Below are 15,925 nucleotides of genomic sequence, written 5' to 3' on the forward strand. Positions count from 1 at the left end.
GAGAGAAAAAGAACTGAAAACAACTTCTAACAACTGGAGAATAGCTGAATAAATTACAATATGTTGATGTAAGTGAATATTATGGTGTCATAAAAATGACAATTATGAGCACTCAAGTAAATATAAAGACTTATGAAGTCATGTAAAGAAAAATCAGTAGTCTCCAAAGTGCATATATGTGGATTATAGCAAAAAGAAAAGAGAGAAAAAGGAGAAGCCAAACAGAAAGAAAAGGAGAAAGGGGAAAGAAGGTGAGGAAAAGCAGCAATTGGGGGGAGGAGAGAGACTAAGAAAAAAGAGAAAGGAGGAAGAAGGGGGAAAAGCAGGGAAGGAGAAAAGACAGCAAGGATGAGGGAAAGTAAGTCAGAAAACTGACACTGGCTAAAAGTATATCTCAGGGCTGGAAGGCTTAGAATATCTAACTTAGTTTTTGACTCTAGCTAAATTGTATTCCTGAAACATAGGCTCTTTGATCTTGTTCTTCCTCTGTACAACATTTAAAGGCTCAATGGGCTGGTGGGCCAAGTATATTTAGTTTTGGTGGAAAATTCTTCTTGAAAGGGAAAGGAACCTGTATGTGCAAGAATGTTTGTGGCAGCCCTCTTTGTAGTGGCCAGAAACTGGAAACTGAGTGGATGCCCATCAATTGGAGAATGGTTGAATAAATTGTGGTAAATGAACATTATGGAATATTATTGTTCTGTAAGAAATGACCAACAGGATGATTTCAGAGAGGCCTGGAGAGACTTACATGAACTGATGCTGAGTGAAATGAGCAGAACCAAAAGATCATTGTATACTTCAACAACAATACTATATGATGATCAATTCTGATGGATGTGGCCATCTTCAACAATGAGATGAACCAAATCAGTTCCAATTGAGCAGTAACGAACTGAACCAGCTACACCCAGCAAAAGAACTCTGGGAGATGAATATGAACCACTACATACAATTCCCAATCCCTCTATTTTTGTCCACCTGCATTTGTTTATTTCACAGGCTAATTGTACACTATTCCAATTGTACACTATTCTTTTTATACAGCAGAACAACTGTTTGGACATGTATACATATATTGTATTTAATTTATACTTTAACATATTTAACATGTATTAGTCAACCTGCCATGGGGGGAGGGGAAAATTGGAGCAAAAGGTTTGGCAATTGTCAATGTTGTAAAATTACCCATGCATATATCTGGTAAATAAAAACTATTAATAAAAAAAAAAAGAAAAAGAAAATTCTTCTTGATTATTTAAAAAAGCAATCTTAAGGCACAATGCTCTCTTTATGTTTAAATTCCCCCCCTTATTCCCCGGAATGTTTTCTGCAGGAGGGTATTTTTATTTAAAAGAGCAGCTTAAAGTTTTGAGAGAAGTTTTTGCAATCAGAACAAGATACAAGATATGTTTTTACCCTCATTATTTATGTGACTTTGGTACAATCACTTAACTTTTCTTAATTTCAATTTTCTTATGTAAAATGAAGATAATAATATTTGCACTACCTACTTCACAGACCAATCATTGGCTCTAGAGTCAAACACTTTGGATACCTCTGACACTACCAGATGATCTCAGACTTGAAATCTCCCTGTGCCTCAGTTTCTTCAGTTGTAAAATGAAAGACTAAATAAGATAGGCTCTGAGGTTCCTTCCAGTCCTACATCTAGGATCCTATAAAAAGTACTTTGAAATTACAAATTGCAATATAAATTAACAGTTATTATTGCACTATTGTCATTCAATTGGATTTGGTTTTTTTGAAGTTTGGATCTTCCTACATTGCTCAAGCTGAAAGGTCTAATCCCAGTACCAATTGGCATAGCAGCTTTTTAACCAGCTCCATTTTTCCCAGTCTGAGCCAGTTAGTTCATCCTTGTTTAGGCTGGCTGGTGACTCTTAACTCCCCCAGGCTTATCATATTAGCAGTGGATTTAGCAAAGACTCCCAATTGGCTTTAATCCAATCACAACTCAGAATTTCCCAACCCAGGTGATTCAGTTTGGTTAAGTTTTATAATGCTGGCTCTGTAGTAATTCAGTCTTGCAACTTTAGTTAAATCAGTTAACTTCTCCAGATCTGTTTCTTTTTCAATAAAATTAAAAGAATCAGACTAGACGATTTTAAGGGTCTGATTCAATAATAACATCACATGATCTAAGATCTCTTCTGTGTGCATTCATTTCTAGATGACCTCTTAGAGGTCTAAGGTAGATTTTACACCCTGTCATTTTATACAGTTAGTTGAATATAGTAAGTATTCAACAAGTATGAATGAATGACTTACCTTTATCTATAGAAAGAAAAGACACTCAAAGTCATTCATAAAACTAACAGAGAAGTGAAATGTTATTATTTTTATTTTAATGACATAAAGTGAATATATCTGCCACAGATGGAGAACCAATTGGCTAGAATACAAATTGATTTCTTGGGTACAGATATCCACTGTCACTTTTATATAGTAATGATGATTTTTTCCCAAGATAATTCCATATTTCAATAAATCTATAATCTCATCAATGCAAAAGTTCCCTTTCATATCCTCTCACTCAGTGTAATTCTTATCTATGTCTTTCTGTTAAATTCTCCTTGGAGTATCCATCCCAATTTACTGAAGGACTTCTTGATTACTTTATATTTCATAGAGACCAGTACAGCCCTCAGGCTGTCCATCTGTTGTCCCTGACTCTTAATACAGAATCAGCCCACCTCCTTCCAGTTATATCATGTCCTAGATGGTGCCTTTTATTTCACTCCCCTCATGTAAATTGTTAACAATATGTTGCAGTATGTTTATTCTGTTATCTCCTTTCCACATTTGCTAAGTCTTTTCTTAATACTGTCTTTCTTGCTAAAATAATTATTAGTCACAGAGGAGGTTAGACTGAATATTTATGACGGCTCACCCAAGACATTCAAAAAGATGAGCAATGAGGGACAGCTAATTGATGCAGTAGATAAAGCACCAGCCCTGAACTCAGGAGAACCTGAGTTCAAATCTGAACTCAAGACACTTAACACTTCCTAGCTGTAAGACTCTGGGCAAATCACTTAACCCCAATTGACACAGGGGATTAAAAAAAAAAAAAAGATGAGCAACTAAATGAAAGTAAATAAATTGAACCTGTTTATAGTTTTCTACATGTATCACTTCTTATGGTTCTTTTCTAAAAGGTCACATCCAAATCACCATTAAAAAAATAAACTTTTATTTTTAAAAGAATAAGATGGTGGGCTAAGAGGTCATAACATGAGAGAATTTTAAGGTAAAAGAGGCCTTAGGAAATCAAATATTAAGGCATACACTATTCACAGTAATTCAATTTTGCAAGACATTTTCTTTACTTGATAAATATTCAAAGTATATAAACAATTTTCAGATGAAATTAAAACCATTTCTAGTCAAAAGAAAAAATGCTTTAATCATTATTGATCAGAAAAATGCAAATTAAGACAACTCTTTAAGTACTACTACAAACTTCTCATATTGGCTAAAATGACAGGAAAAGATAAAGATGAATGTGGGAAAACTGGGACACTAATACATTGTTGGTGGAGCTATGAACTGATCCAACCATTCTGGAGAGTAATTTGGAATTATGCCCAAAGGACTATCAAACTGTACATACCCTCTGATCTACCAGTGTCTCTACTGGGTCTATATTTCTAAGAGATGATAAAAAAAAAGGAAAAGATTTACATGTGCTAAAATGTTTGTAGCAACTCTTTTTGCAGTGGCAAGGAACTGGAAACTGATTGAATGCCCATCAGTTGAAGAATGGCTGAATAAGTTATAGTATATGTGTATATGTGATTTAATATATATTTGTACCATGTTTAAAATGTATTAGACTACTTGTCATTTAGGGATGGGTATTGGGGAGGGGGGTGTGGTTTGAAACACAGGGTTTTGCAAGGGCTAATGATGAAGAAATGCCCATGCATATGTTTTGGGGTTTTAACTAAAAAAAAAAGTTATGTTTTATAAAATGATCAGCAGGGTGATTTCAGAGAAGCCTAGAAAGACCTACATGAACTGATGCTAAGTGAAATGAGTAGATCCAAAAGAATATTGTACACAGAAACAAGAAGATGGTATAATGATGGATTCTGATAGAAGTGACTCTTTTCAACAGCAAAGTGATTCAGGCCAGTTCTAGAGTCACCTGTACCTAGAGAGAGATTGTTGGAAGTGAACGTGAATCACAACATTGTATTTTCACTTTTTTTGTTGTTGTTTACTTGCATTTTGTTTTCTTTCTCATTTGTTTTCCTTTTTGATATAATTTTTCTGCAGCATAATAATTGTGGAAATATATATAGAAGAATTGCAGAGGTTAACATATTGGATTACTTGTTATCTATGGGAAAGGGTGGGGAAAAGGGAGAAAAAAATTTTAAAATTTAGAACATAATTTTTGCAAGGGTGAATATTTTAATTTTTTAAAATTAATTTTATAATTATAACTATTTTTTGACAGTACATATGCATGGGTAATATTATCCCTTGCACTCCATTCTGTTGTGAATTTTCCCCTCCTTCCTCCACCCCCTCCCATAGATGGCAGGCATTCCCATACATGTTAAATATGTTATAGTATATATCCTAGATACAATATATGTGTGCAGAACTGGATTTTTGTTGTTGTTGTTATTGCACAGGAAGAATTGGATTCAGAAGAGAAGAAAAACAAAAACACAAACAGTTTACACTCATTTCCCAGTGTTCTTTCTCTGGGTGTTGCTGATTCTGTCCATCATTGACCAATTGGATCTCAATTAGATCTTCTTGATTGAAGATATCCACTTCCACCAGAATACATCCTCATATAGTGGTGTTGTTTAAGTGTATAATGATCTCCTGGTTCTGCTCTTTTCACTCCGCATTGGTTCATGTAAGTCTCTCCAAGCCTCTCTGCATTCATCCTGCTAGTCATTTCTTATAGAACAATAATATTCCATAATATTTATATACAATAATTTACCCAGCCATTCTCCAATTGATGGGCATCCACTCATTTTCCAAGTTTCTAGCCACTACAAAACGGGCTACCAAAAACATTTTGGCACATACCCTTTCCCTTCTTTAGTGTTTCTTTGGGATATAAGCCCAGTAGTAGCACTGCTGGATCAAAGGGTATGCACAGTTTAATAACTTTTTGGGCCTAATTCCAGATTGCTCTCCAGAACGGTTGGATTCTTTCACAACTCCACCAACAATGCATTAGTGTTCCAGTTTTCCCACATCCCCTCCAACATTCATCATTTTTTTTTCCTTTCATCTTAGCTAATCTGACAGGTGTGTAGTGGTATCTCAGAGTTGTCTTAATTTGCATTTCTCTGATCAATAGTGATTTGGAGCACTCTTTCATATAAGTGGAAATAGTTTCAATTTCATCATCTGAAAAGTGTCTATTTATATCTTTTGATCATTTATCAATTGGAGAATGGCTTGATTTCTTATAAATCAAAGTCAGTTCTCTATATATTTTTGAGATGAGGCCTTTATCAGAACCTTTAACTGTAAAACTGCTTTCCCAATTTGTTACTTCCCTTCTAATCTTGTTTGCATTAGTTTTGTTTGTACAGAAGGTTTTTAGTTTGATGTAATCAAAATTTTCTATTTTATGATCAATAATGATCTCTAGTTCTCCTTTGGTCACAAATTCCTTCCTCCTCCACAAGTCTGAGAGGTAAACTATCCTATGTTCCCTTAATTTCTTTATAATCTCTTTTTTTATGCCTAAATCATGGATCCATTTTGATCTTATCTTGGTGTGTGGTGTTAAGTGTGGGTCCATGCCTAATTTCTGCCATACTAATTTCCAGTTTTTCCAGCAGTTTTTGTCAAATATGAATTCTTATCCCAAAATTTGGGATCTTTAGGTTTGTCAAACACTAGATTGCTATAGTTATTCACTATTTTGTCCTGTGAACCTAACCTATTCCACTGATCAACTAGTCTATTTCTTAGCCAATACTAAATGGTTTTGGAGACTGCTGTTTTATAATATAGTTTTAGATCAGGTAAAGCTAGGCTACCGTCATTTGATTTTTTTTTTTTTTCTTAATTCCCTTGAAATTCTCGACCTTTTGTTCTTCCATATGAATTTTGTTGTTATTTTTTCTAAGTCATTAAAGTAGTTTCTTGGGAGCGGGATTGGTATAGCACTAAATAAATAGATTAGTTTAGGGAGTATTGTTATCTTTATTATATTCATTCGGCCTATCCAAAAGCACTTAATGTTTTTCCAATTATTTAAATATGACTTTATTTTTTGTGGCAAGTGTTTTGTAATTTTGCTCATATAATTCCTGACTTTCCTTTGGTAGCTAGATTCCCAAATATTTTATACTACCAACAGTTATTTTGAATGGAATTTCTCTTTGTATCTCTTGCTGTTGGATTTTGTTAGTAATGTATAAAAATGCTAAGGATTTTTGTGGATTTATTTTGTATCCTGCAACTTTGCTAAAGTTATGAATTATTTCTAATAGCTTTTTAGCAGAATCTTTGGGGTTCTCTAAGTATACCATCATATCATCTGCAAAGAGTGATAGTTTGGTTTCCTCATTACCTACTCTTATTCCTTTAATCTCTTTCTCGACTCTTATTGCTGAGGCTAGCGTTTCTAATACAATATTAAATAGTAATGGTGATAGTGGGTAACCTTGTTTCACTCCTGATCTTACTGGGAAAGGTTCCAGTTTATTGCCATTACATATGATATTTGCTGACATTTTAAATATATGCTCCTGATTATTTTAAGGAATAGTCCATTTATTCCTATACTTTCAAATGTTTTTAGTAGGAATGGATGTTGGATTTTCTCAAATGCTTTTTTTGCATCTATTGAGATGATTATATGGTTTTTGTTCATTTGGTTATTTAGCAATATATAGTCGATTATGCTAATAGTTTTCCTAATATTGAACCAGCCCTGCATTCCTGGTATAAATCCCACTTGGTCATAGTGTATTATCCTGGGGATGATTTTCTGTAGTCTTTTTGCTCATATTTTATTTAAGATGTTAGCATCAATATTCATTAGGGAGATTGGTCTATAATTTTCTTTCTCTGTTTTCAACCTACCTGGGTTTAGGTATCAGTACTATGTCTGTATCATAAAAGGAATTTGGAAGAACTCCTTCAATCCCTATTTTTTCAAATAGTATATATAGCATTGGAGTTAATTGTTCTTTAAATGTTTGGTAGAATTCACATGTAAATCCATCTGGTCCTGGGGATTTTTTCTTAGGGAGTTGGTTAATAGCTTGTTCTATTTCTTTTTCTGAAATGAGACTATTGAGACTATTTACTTCTTCCTCTGTTAATCTGGGCAAGCTATATTTTTGAAGGTATTCTTCCATTTCATTTAAGTTATCGAATTTATTGGCATAAAGTTGGGCAAAGTAACTCCTAATTATTGTTCTAATTTCCTCTTCATTAGTGGTGAGTTCTTCCTTTTCATTTTTAAGATTAACAATTTGATTTTCCTCTTTCCTTTTTTAAATCAAATTTACTAAGGGTTTGTCTATTTTGTTGGTTTTTTCATAGAACCAACTCTTAGTTTTATTAATTAATTCAATAATTTTTTCATTTTCAATTTTATTAATCTCTCCTTTTATTTTTAGAATTTCAAGTTTCATATTTATCTGGGGGTTTTTAATTGGTTCCTTTTTCTAGCATTTTTAGTTGTAAGCCTAATTCATTGACCTTCTCTTTCTCTATTTTATGCAAGTAGGCCTCTAGAGATATAAAATTTCCCCTTATTAGTGCTTTGGCTTTTTCCCACACATTTCGGTATGATGTCTCATTATTGTCATTTTCTTGGGTGAAGTTATTAATTATGTCTATGATTTGCTGTTTTACTCAATCATTCTTTAGTATGAGATTATTTAGTTTCCAATTATTTTTTGGTCTATTTTTCCCTGGATTTTTATTAAATGTAATTTTCATTGCATCGTGATCTAAAAAGGATGCATTTACTATTTCTGTTTTATTGCATTTGAGTTTGAGATTTTTATGTCTTAATATATGGTCAATTTTTGTATAGGTTCCATGAACTGCTAAGAAGAAAGTGTACTCCTTTCTGTTTCCATTTAGTTTTCTCCAAAGATCTATCATACCAAGCTTTTCTAGTATTCTATTTACCTCTTTGGCTTCTTTCTTATTTATTTTGTGGTTTGATTTATCTAATTCTGAGAGTGCAAGGTTGAGATCTCCCACTATTATAGTTTTGCTATCTATTTCTTCTTGCAGCTCTCTTAATTTGTCTTTTAAGAATTTAAATGCTGCATCACTTAGTGTGTATATGTTTAATATTGATACGGCTTCATTATCTATGCTACCCTTTAGCAAGATATAGTGCCCTTCCTTTAAAAAAAAGCATTTTTGCTTTTGCTTGATCTGAGATGAGGATGACTACCCCTATTTTTTTGGCTTCACCTGAAGCATAGTAGATTCTGCTCCAACCTTTTACCTTTATTCTGTATGTATCACCCTTGTTTCCTGTAAACAACATAGTGTAGGATTCTGGCTTTTAATCTAGTCTGCTAACCGCTTCCTCTTTATGGGGGAGTTTACCCCATTCACATTTATGGTTAAAATGACTAATTCTGTATTACTTGCTATCATGTTAGCCCCTGCTTATGCTTTTCTCCTTTCCTTTCCCCTTACCTCCCTCCCCACTATTAACTTTGTGAGCACTACTTGCTTCTCACACCCCTCCCTTTTTATTATCCCTCTTCCACTTTGGAGTTACTCCCCCTATTTTACCCCTTTTCCTCACAATTTCTGTATTCCCTTCCACTTAGCTTATTCCTTCCCTTTTCACTAAAGTGGAAGGAGTTTCACCATAAATCAAATATGTCTATATTTTTCTCTTTAAGCCAATTCTAAGGAGAATATGATACACATTATATTCATCACCTTCCATTCTTTCTCTCAAATACAATAGGTTACCTTTGCCTCTTCGTGAGATGTAGTACCACCACTTTACCTTTTTTTCTGATACAATTTCCTTTCCACCTCTAGTTTCTAGAACAAATTATATATGTGTTCTTTATACAGCTTTATGGCAAAAATATAGTTCTCAAGATTTCTTTTTACTTTTTAAAAAAAACTCTTGAATTCTGTATTTGGAGATCAAATTTTCTGTTTAGATCCGGTTTTTTCATCAAGAATAGATAGAATTAATTTATTTCATTGAATGAATGTCCATCTTCTTCCTTGAAAAAGATGCTCATTTTTGCTGGGTAAGTTATTCCTGGCTACATACCAAGTTCCTTAGCCTTTCGGAATATCATATTCCAGGGCCTTCGATCCTTTAATGTCGATGCTACTAAATCCTGGGTAATCCTTACTGTGGCTATTTGAAGTGATTTTTTCTAGAAGCTTGCAATATTTTTTCCTTCATCTGATGGTTCTTGAACTTGGCCACTATATTTCTTGGCGGTTTGATTTTAGGGTCCCTTTCAGTAGGTAATAGATGAATTTTTTTCAATGTCTATTTTACCCTCTGTTTCTAAAACATCTAGTCAGTTCTCTTTGATAATTTCCTGGAAAACAGTGTCCATGCTCTTTTTTTTTCTCACATCTTTCAGGGAGTCCAATTATTCTCACATTGTCTCTCCTGGATCTATTTTCCAAGTCTGTTGTCTTCCTGAGAAGGTACTTGACATTTTTTCCCATTGTCTCATTTTTTTGGTTTTGCTTGACTGATTCTTGGTGTCTCCTCGAGTCTTTCACTTCTATTTGTTCGATTCTAATTCTTAATGATATATTTTCTTCACTCACTTTTTTTATCTCTTTTTCTAATTGTCCAATTGAGTTTTTAAGTGAATTGTATTGTTGTATGGAATTTTTTTCCATTTTGCCAATTTTATTTTTTAGAGAGTTATTTTCTTTTTCCAATTCACTAATTTTGTTTTTCAAGTATTTGATTTCTTTATCCACTGTCTTTAAATGCGTGGGATGACTTCTCCAGCCTCTCTTGCCAAGCTTCCTTTTCCTTTTCCCATTTCTCTTCTCTCTTGCAAGAGCTTTTTTGATTTCTTTGAGAATTTTGTGTATTGAGGAGCCGATCATATCCTCCTTTTGGGATTCCTCTGGAGACAGTCTGTTTTAGTCTCCTCAGGGTTTAAAGTCTGCTCCTTATCCATATAGAAGCTATCAATGGTTAGAGCCCTTTTAAATTTTTTTTTCATTTTCTCAGAGAAGAATTAAAGAAAACAAATTAACAAGAAAAACAAATGGTCTGCTTTTGGGGAGGGGCTGGATGGTGTTACTGGGCTTCCTCTACATACATAAGGAGACAACAACGAGGCACTAGTAGGACAGCAATGGCTGCGCTGTGTCTGCACTCTGAGGCTCTAAAAATGTGTTGAGTCACTCTGGGTGGGGGTGGGGGTGGCCAGGTCCCGAGAGACACTAGCTTTTCCGGGTTTTATTCTTTACCTCCTGTGTTTACAGCTTCTCTGCTGATCCTGGCTTGCTGCTAAAACAGAATATCCACATTGTGGTAAAGGTTGTTCCACAGAAAGGGCAGATATCACACCCTTACCCCCTCCGGTCTTCTGCAGTGTGAGTTGCCTTCCAAGCTCTCCTGCTTGCCCTCAGCCTGCACGGGATCTGTTCATCCCCGCCCCCGAGCAAAAAGAGACCTTTTTTGGAGAATTTTAAGGATGTCTTCTGTTGGGTAATTATTTGTGGGGTTTTTTCTGGTCAAGCATTAATTCTGAGGCTTGTCATGAAATAAATTCTGAGAGAAAACGCGGAGCTTAAGCAGATGTATGCCTCCTTCCTCTCTGCCATCTTGGCCAGAAGTCCTTGGGTGAATTTTTTTTAAAATAAGGTTTTTTTATTTTCAAAACATATGCATGAACAATTTGATAACACTGACCCTTACATAGCCTTGTGTTTCAGATTTTCTCCTCCTTCCCCCCATCCTCTCCCCTAGAGCAGTGGTCCTCAAACTTTTTAAATAGGGGGCCAGTTCAATGTCCCTCAGACTGTTTGTTGGAGGGCTGAACTATAGTAAAAACAAAAACTCACACTCTGTCTCCACCTCTCAGCTCATTTGCCATGACCCAGTGGACTACATAAACATCCTTAGCGGGCCACATCTGGCCCGTGGGCCATAGTTTGAGAACTCCTGCCCTAGATGGAAAGCAATCCAGTATATGTTATAACATGTTAAAATATATGTTGAATCCAATATGTATAAACATATTTATATAATTTTCTTGCTGCACAAGAAAAATCAGATCAAAAAAATAAAGTAAATGAGTAAGAAAACAAAATGCAAGCAAACAATAACAAAAAGAGTGAGAATGCTATGTTACGGTTCACACTCAGTTCCCATAGTCCTCTCTCTGGGTGTAGATGGCTCTCTTCATCACATGATTATTGAAATTGGCAACAATCATTGGTGAATTTTTTTTTTTTTTAAGGGAGAATGGTCCTACCAAATTCCTTCTATGACACAGACATGGTACTGATACTTAGGTAGATCGAAAACTGAGAAAGAAAACTATAGACCAATTTCCTTAATGAATATTGATGCTAAAATCTTAAATAAGATATTAGCAAATAGACTTCAGAAAATCATCCCCAGAATAATACACTATGACCAAGTGGGATTTATACCAGGAATGCAGGGCTGGTTTAATATTAGGAAAACTATTAGTATAATTGACCATATTAATAATCAAATTAATAAAAACCATATGATCATCTCAATAGATGCAGAAAAGGCATTTGATAAAATCCAACATCCATTCCTACTAAAAACGCTTGAGAGTATAGGAATAAATGGACTATTCCTTAAAATAATAAGGAGCATATATTTAAAACCTTCAGTAAACATCATATGTAATGGTGATAAACTAGAACCTTTCCCTGTTAGATCAGGAGTGAAACAAGGTTGCCCACTATCACCATTACTATTCAATATAGTACTAGAAACTCTAGCCTTGGCAATAAGAGCCGAGAAAGAGATCCAAGGAATTAGAGTAGGAAATGAAGAAATCAAATTGTCACTTTTCGCAGATGACATGATGGTATATTTAGAGAACCCCAAAGACTCTGCTAAAAAGCTATTAGAAATAATTCAGAATTTTAGCAAAGTCGCAGGATACAAAATAAATCCACATAAATCCTCAGGATTTTTATACATTACCAACACAATCCAACAGCAAGAGATACAAAGAGAAATTCCATTCAAAATAACAGTCGATAGTATCAAATATTTGGGAATATATTTACCAAAGGAGAGTCAGGAATTATATGAGCAAAATTACAAAACACTTGCCACAAAAATAAAGTCAGATTTAAATAATTGGAAAGACATTCAATGTTCTTGGATAGGCCGAGCGAATATAATAAAGATGACAATACTCCCCAAACTAATCTATTTATTTAGTGCTATACCAATCAGACTCCCAAGAAACTATTTTAATGACCTAGAAAAAATAACAACAAAATTCATATGGAAGAATAAAAGGTCGAGAATTGCAAGGGAACTAATGAAAAAAAAGTCAGAGGAAGGTGGTCTAAGTGTACCTGATTTAAAGCTATATTATAAAGCAACAGTCACCAAAACCATTTGGTATTGGCTAAGAAATAGACTAGTTGATCAGTGGCATAGGTTAGGTTCACAGGGCAAGATAGTGAATAAAAATAGCAATCTAATCTTTGACAAACCCAAAGATCCCAAATTTTGGGATAAGAATTCATTATTTGACAAAAACTGCTGGGAAAACTGGAAATTAGTATGGCAGAAACTAGGCATGGACCCACATTTAACACCACATACTAAGATTAGATCAAAATGGGTCCAAGATTTAGGCATAAAGAACGAAATCATAAATAAATTGGAGGAACATGGGATGGTTTACCTCTCAGACTTGTGGAGGAGGAAGGAGTTTGTGTCCAAGGGAGAACTAGAGACCATTATTGATCACAAAATAGAACATTTTGATTACACCAAATTAAAAAGTTTCTGCACAAACAAAACTAATGCAAACAAGATTAGAAGGGAAGTAACAAATTGGGAAAAAATTTTTACAGTTAAAGGTTCTGATAAAGGCCTCATCTCCAAAATATACAGAGAATTGACTTTAATCTATAAGAAATCAAGCCATTCTCCAATTGATAAATGGTCAAAGGATATGAACAGACAATTTTCAGATGATGAAATTAAAACTATTTCCACTCATATGAAAGAGTGTTCCAAATCACTATTGATCAGAGAAATGCAAATTAAGACAACTCTGAGGTATCATTACACACCTGTCAGATTGGCTAAGATGACAGGAACAAATAACGATGAATGTTGGAGGGGCTGTGGGAAAACTGGGACACTGATGCATTGTTGGTGGAGTTGTGAAAGAATCCAACCATTCTGGAGAGCAATCTGGAATTATGCCCAAAAAGTTATCAAAATGTGCATACCCTTTGACCCAGCCATACTACTACTGGGCTTATACCCCAAGGAACTACTAGAGAAGGGAAAGGGTCCTGTATGTGCCAAAATGTTTGTGGCAGCCCTTTTCATAGTGGCTAGAAGCTGGAAGATGAATGGATGTCCATCAATTGGAGAATGGTTGGGTAAACTATGGTATATGAATGTTATGGAATATTATTGTTCTATAAGAAATGACCAACAGGAGAAATATAGAGAGGCTTGGAAAGACTTACATCAACTGATGCTGAGTGAAACGAGCAGAACCAGAAGATCATTATACACTTCAACAATGATACTGTACGAGGATGTATGCTGATGGAAGTGGATTTCTTCAACATAGAGAAGAGCTAATCCAATTCCAATTGATTAATGATGGAAAGAACCAGCTACATCCAGAAAAGGAACAATGGGAAATGAATGTAAACTGTTATTTTTACCTTCTGAATCCAATTCTTCCTGTGCAACAAAAAATTCGGTTCTACACACATATATTGTATCTAAATTATACTGTAATATATTTAACATATATAAGACTGCTTGCCATCTGGGGGAGGGGTTTGGGGGAGGAAGGGAAAAAATCTGAATAGAAGTAAGTGCAAGGGATAATGTTGTAAAAAATTACCCATGCATATGTACTGTCAAAAAATGTTATAATTATAAAATAAAATAAAAATAAATATAAAAAAAAAAAAAAAAAAGGGAGAATGTTGAAAACTTTCTATGCATGTTTTGAAATAAAAAATCTTTAAAAAAAAAAAAAAAAAAAAAAAAGGATAATATCAGAGGAAAAAAGATACTTTCTTTACCACTCTAATGAGATAGATTCTACAAATATAAAAGCTCTCATTTTACAGATAGGGAAACTGAGACTACAAAATGTTCTGATGACTTGCCCATGGTCACAGAGTCCACAAAAGATGAGGAGGAATGTGAACCCAGGTCACCTGACTCCAAGACTAACATTCTATCCATTATCATAACACCATATATACTGACCATCTTAAGAGTTAAGAGTTAAGATGTTGGGGATGACCTAAACCAACCCTTCCATTTTACAGGTAATAAAATGAAGTCCAAAGATAGGAAATGACATGTCCACAACAAATTAACATGGTTTAGAAATCAAGTGTCTCTTTCAAGTTGATTATAGAGGAACACAAAAAGAGATTTTTACAAGGAAAATCATGATCTATGTTTTCCTGATAATAATACTACTTCACACTCAACAACTGACCCTCATATTCCAATGTAAGATTCAAATCATGTCCTATCTGGCATAACTGAAACAAGATGATATATTGCAGCACATGACTTTAAATGTATAAAATATTTATTATGATTTTTCCCTAGTAGTATGATGTAAAAACAGATCAGAGCTACAGTCTTAAAACAAATATATACTTCTTAAAAAGAAACATTCTCTTATTTATACATGTACCTTATATGTTTAAAGCAAACAGAACAGATCCCATCTTAACAAAACATACAAATACCTGAAAGAGGGCCTCTTGTCCCAGGTGAGGTCACTTCAACATATACTTCAAATGTAGTCTCCGGATTCTGCCTACAATAAAATAACATAAAAGTTATTAACATTTGTACTACACTGCTGAATACAATAGAAACAATTCTTTAAGTTTTATATACACGCCAGTGAAAACTCAATCAGAATCACCTCAATCAAGGTAGCAAAAGTGAAACTTTTGCCCTCGAGCATTGAGTCTAACCATGAAAGAGCAAAAGAGGTCCAAGATAATTTTGAGAAGGCACTCACAGATTAAGATTTCTTATAGAAGATAATGCTTGAGCTAAGCCTTGAAGGAAACAAAAATTTCTAAGAGTAAGAGGTGAGAAGGGGATGACTAATACAAAAGCACCATGTATAAGAAACACTAAGAATGCCAAGTTGTTAAAGGGCCATAATGCTAAACAGAAAAATTTCTATTTGATCCTAAAAGTAAAGTCTCATGGCCTAATGGATAAAGATTAGCCTCAGAGTCAGGAAGACCTATACTGTATTAAACCAACCTTCACCCAAGAACATATGCTTATAGCACTGCATCTAGTATCCCTCCTAATTACTTCCATTAGCCCCAAATTCATCCTAGGCCCCACATACTACAAATATAGTTTAACAAAAACATTAGATTGTGACTAAACTTAGAAGTTTAAATCTCCTTAGTGAGTTCAGATCCTGTATCAGATATACATACTGGCTAAAATATCCTAGGCACATCATTTAATCTCAGGGGAGACTTGTGGCCAGCAGGCTTCTGCCCTAAGACTATAGGATAGAGGCACTAACTGCATTGGTATTGGCTTTTCCTTAGACAATAGTCTCCAACAACAATGAGATAACAGATTTATTCCTTATCATAAAGATAATAGGAAGCCCTAGAGTGGGGTGAATATTAGTGACATAGCTGGGCTTGTACTTTAGGAAAATTG

The 15,925-nt window shown here is 34.4% G+C and overlaps 1 protein-coding gene across 5 annotated transcripts in view; it reads right to left on the bottom strand.

The window, feature by feature from the left end:
* DENND1A (DENN domain containing 1A) overlaps positions 1-15,925 on the bottom strand; it is a 701,497-nt gene that overhangs the window by 661,260 nt on the left and 24,312 nt on the right. For all 5 annotated transcript variants that reach the window (XM_074293045.1, XM_074293044.1, XM_074293042.1 and 2 more), the window contains exon 2: positions 14,971-15,041. Coding sequence is in view for 4 of the 5 variants with exons in the window: in XM_074293044.1 (XP_074149145.1) it covers positions 14,971-15,041 (71 nt within the window). In the remaining variant the exon portion in view is untranslated. The remainder of the gene's footprint in view (positions 1-14,970; positions 15,042-15,925) is intronic.

Source organism: Sminthopsis crassicaudata, chromosome 2 (genome assembly GCF_048593235.1).
Source record: "Sminthopsis crassicaudata isolate SCR6 chromosome 2, ASM4859323v1, whole genome shotgun sequence".
Taxonomy (NCBI): domain Eukaryota; kingdom Metazoa; phylum Chordata; class Mammalia; order Dasyuromorphia; family Dasyuridae; genus Sminthopsis; species Sminthopsis crassicaudata.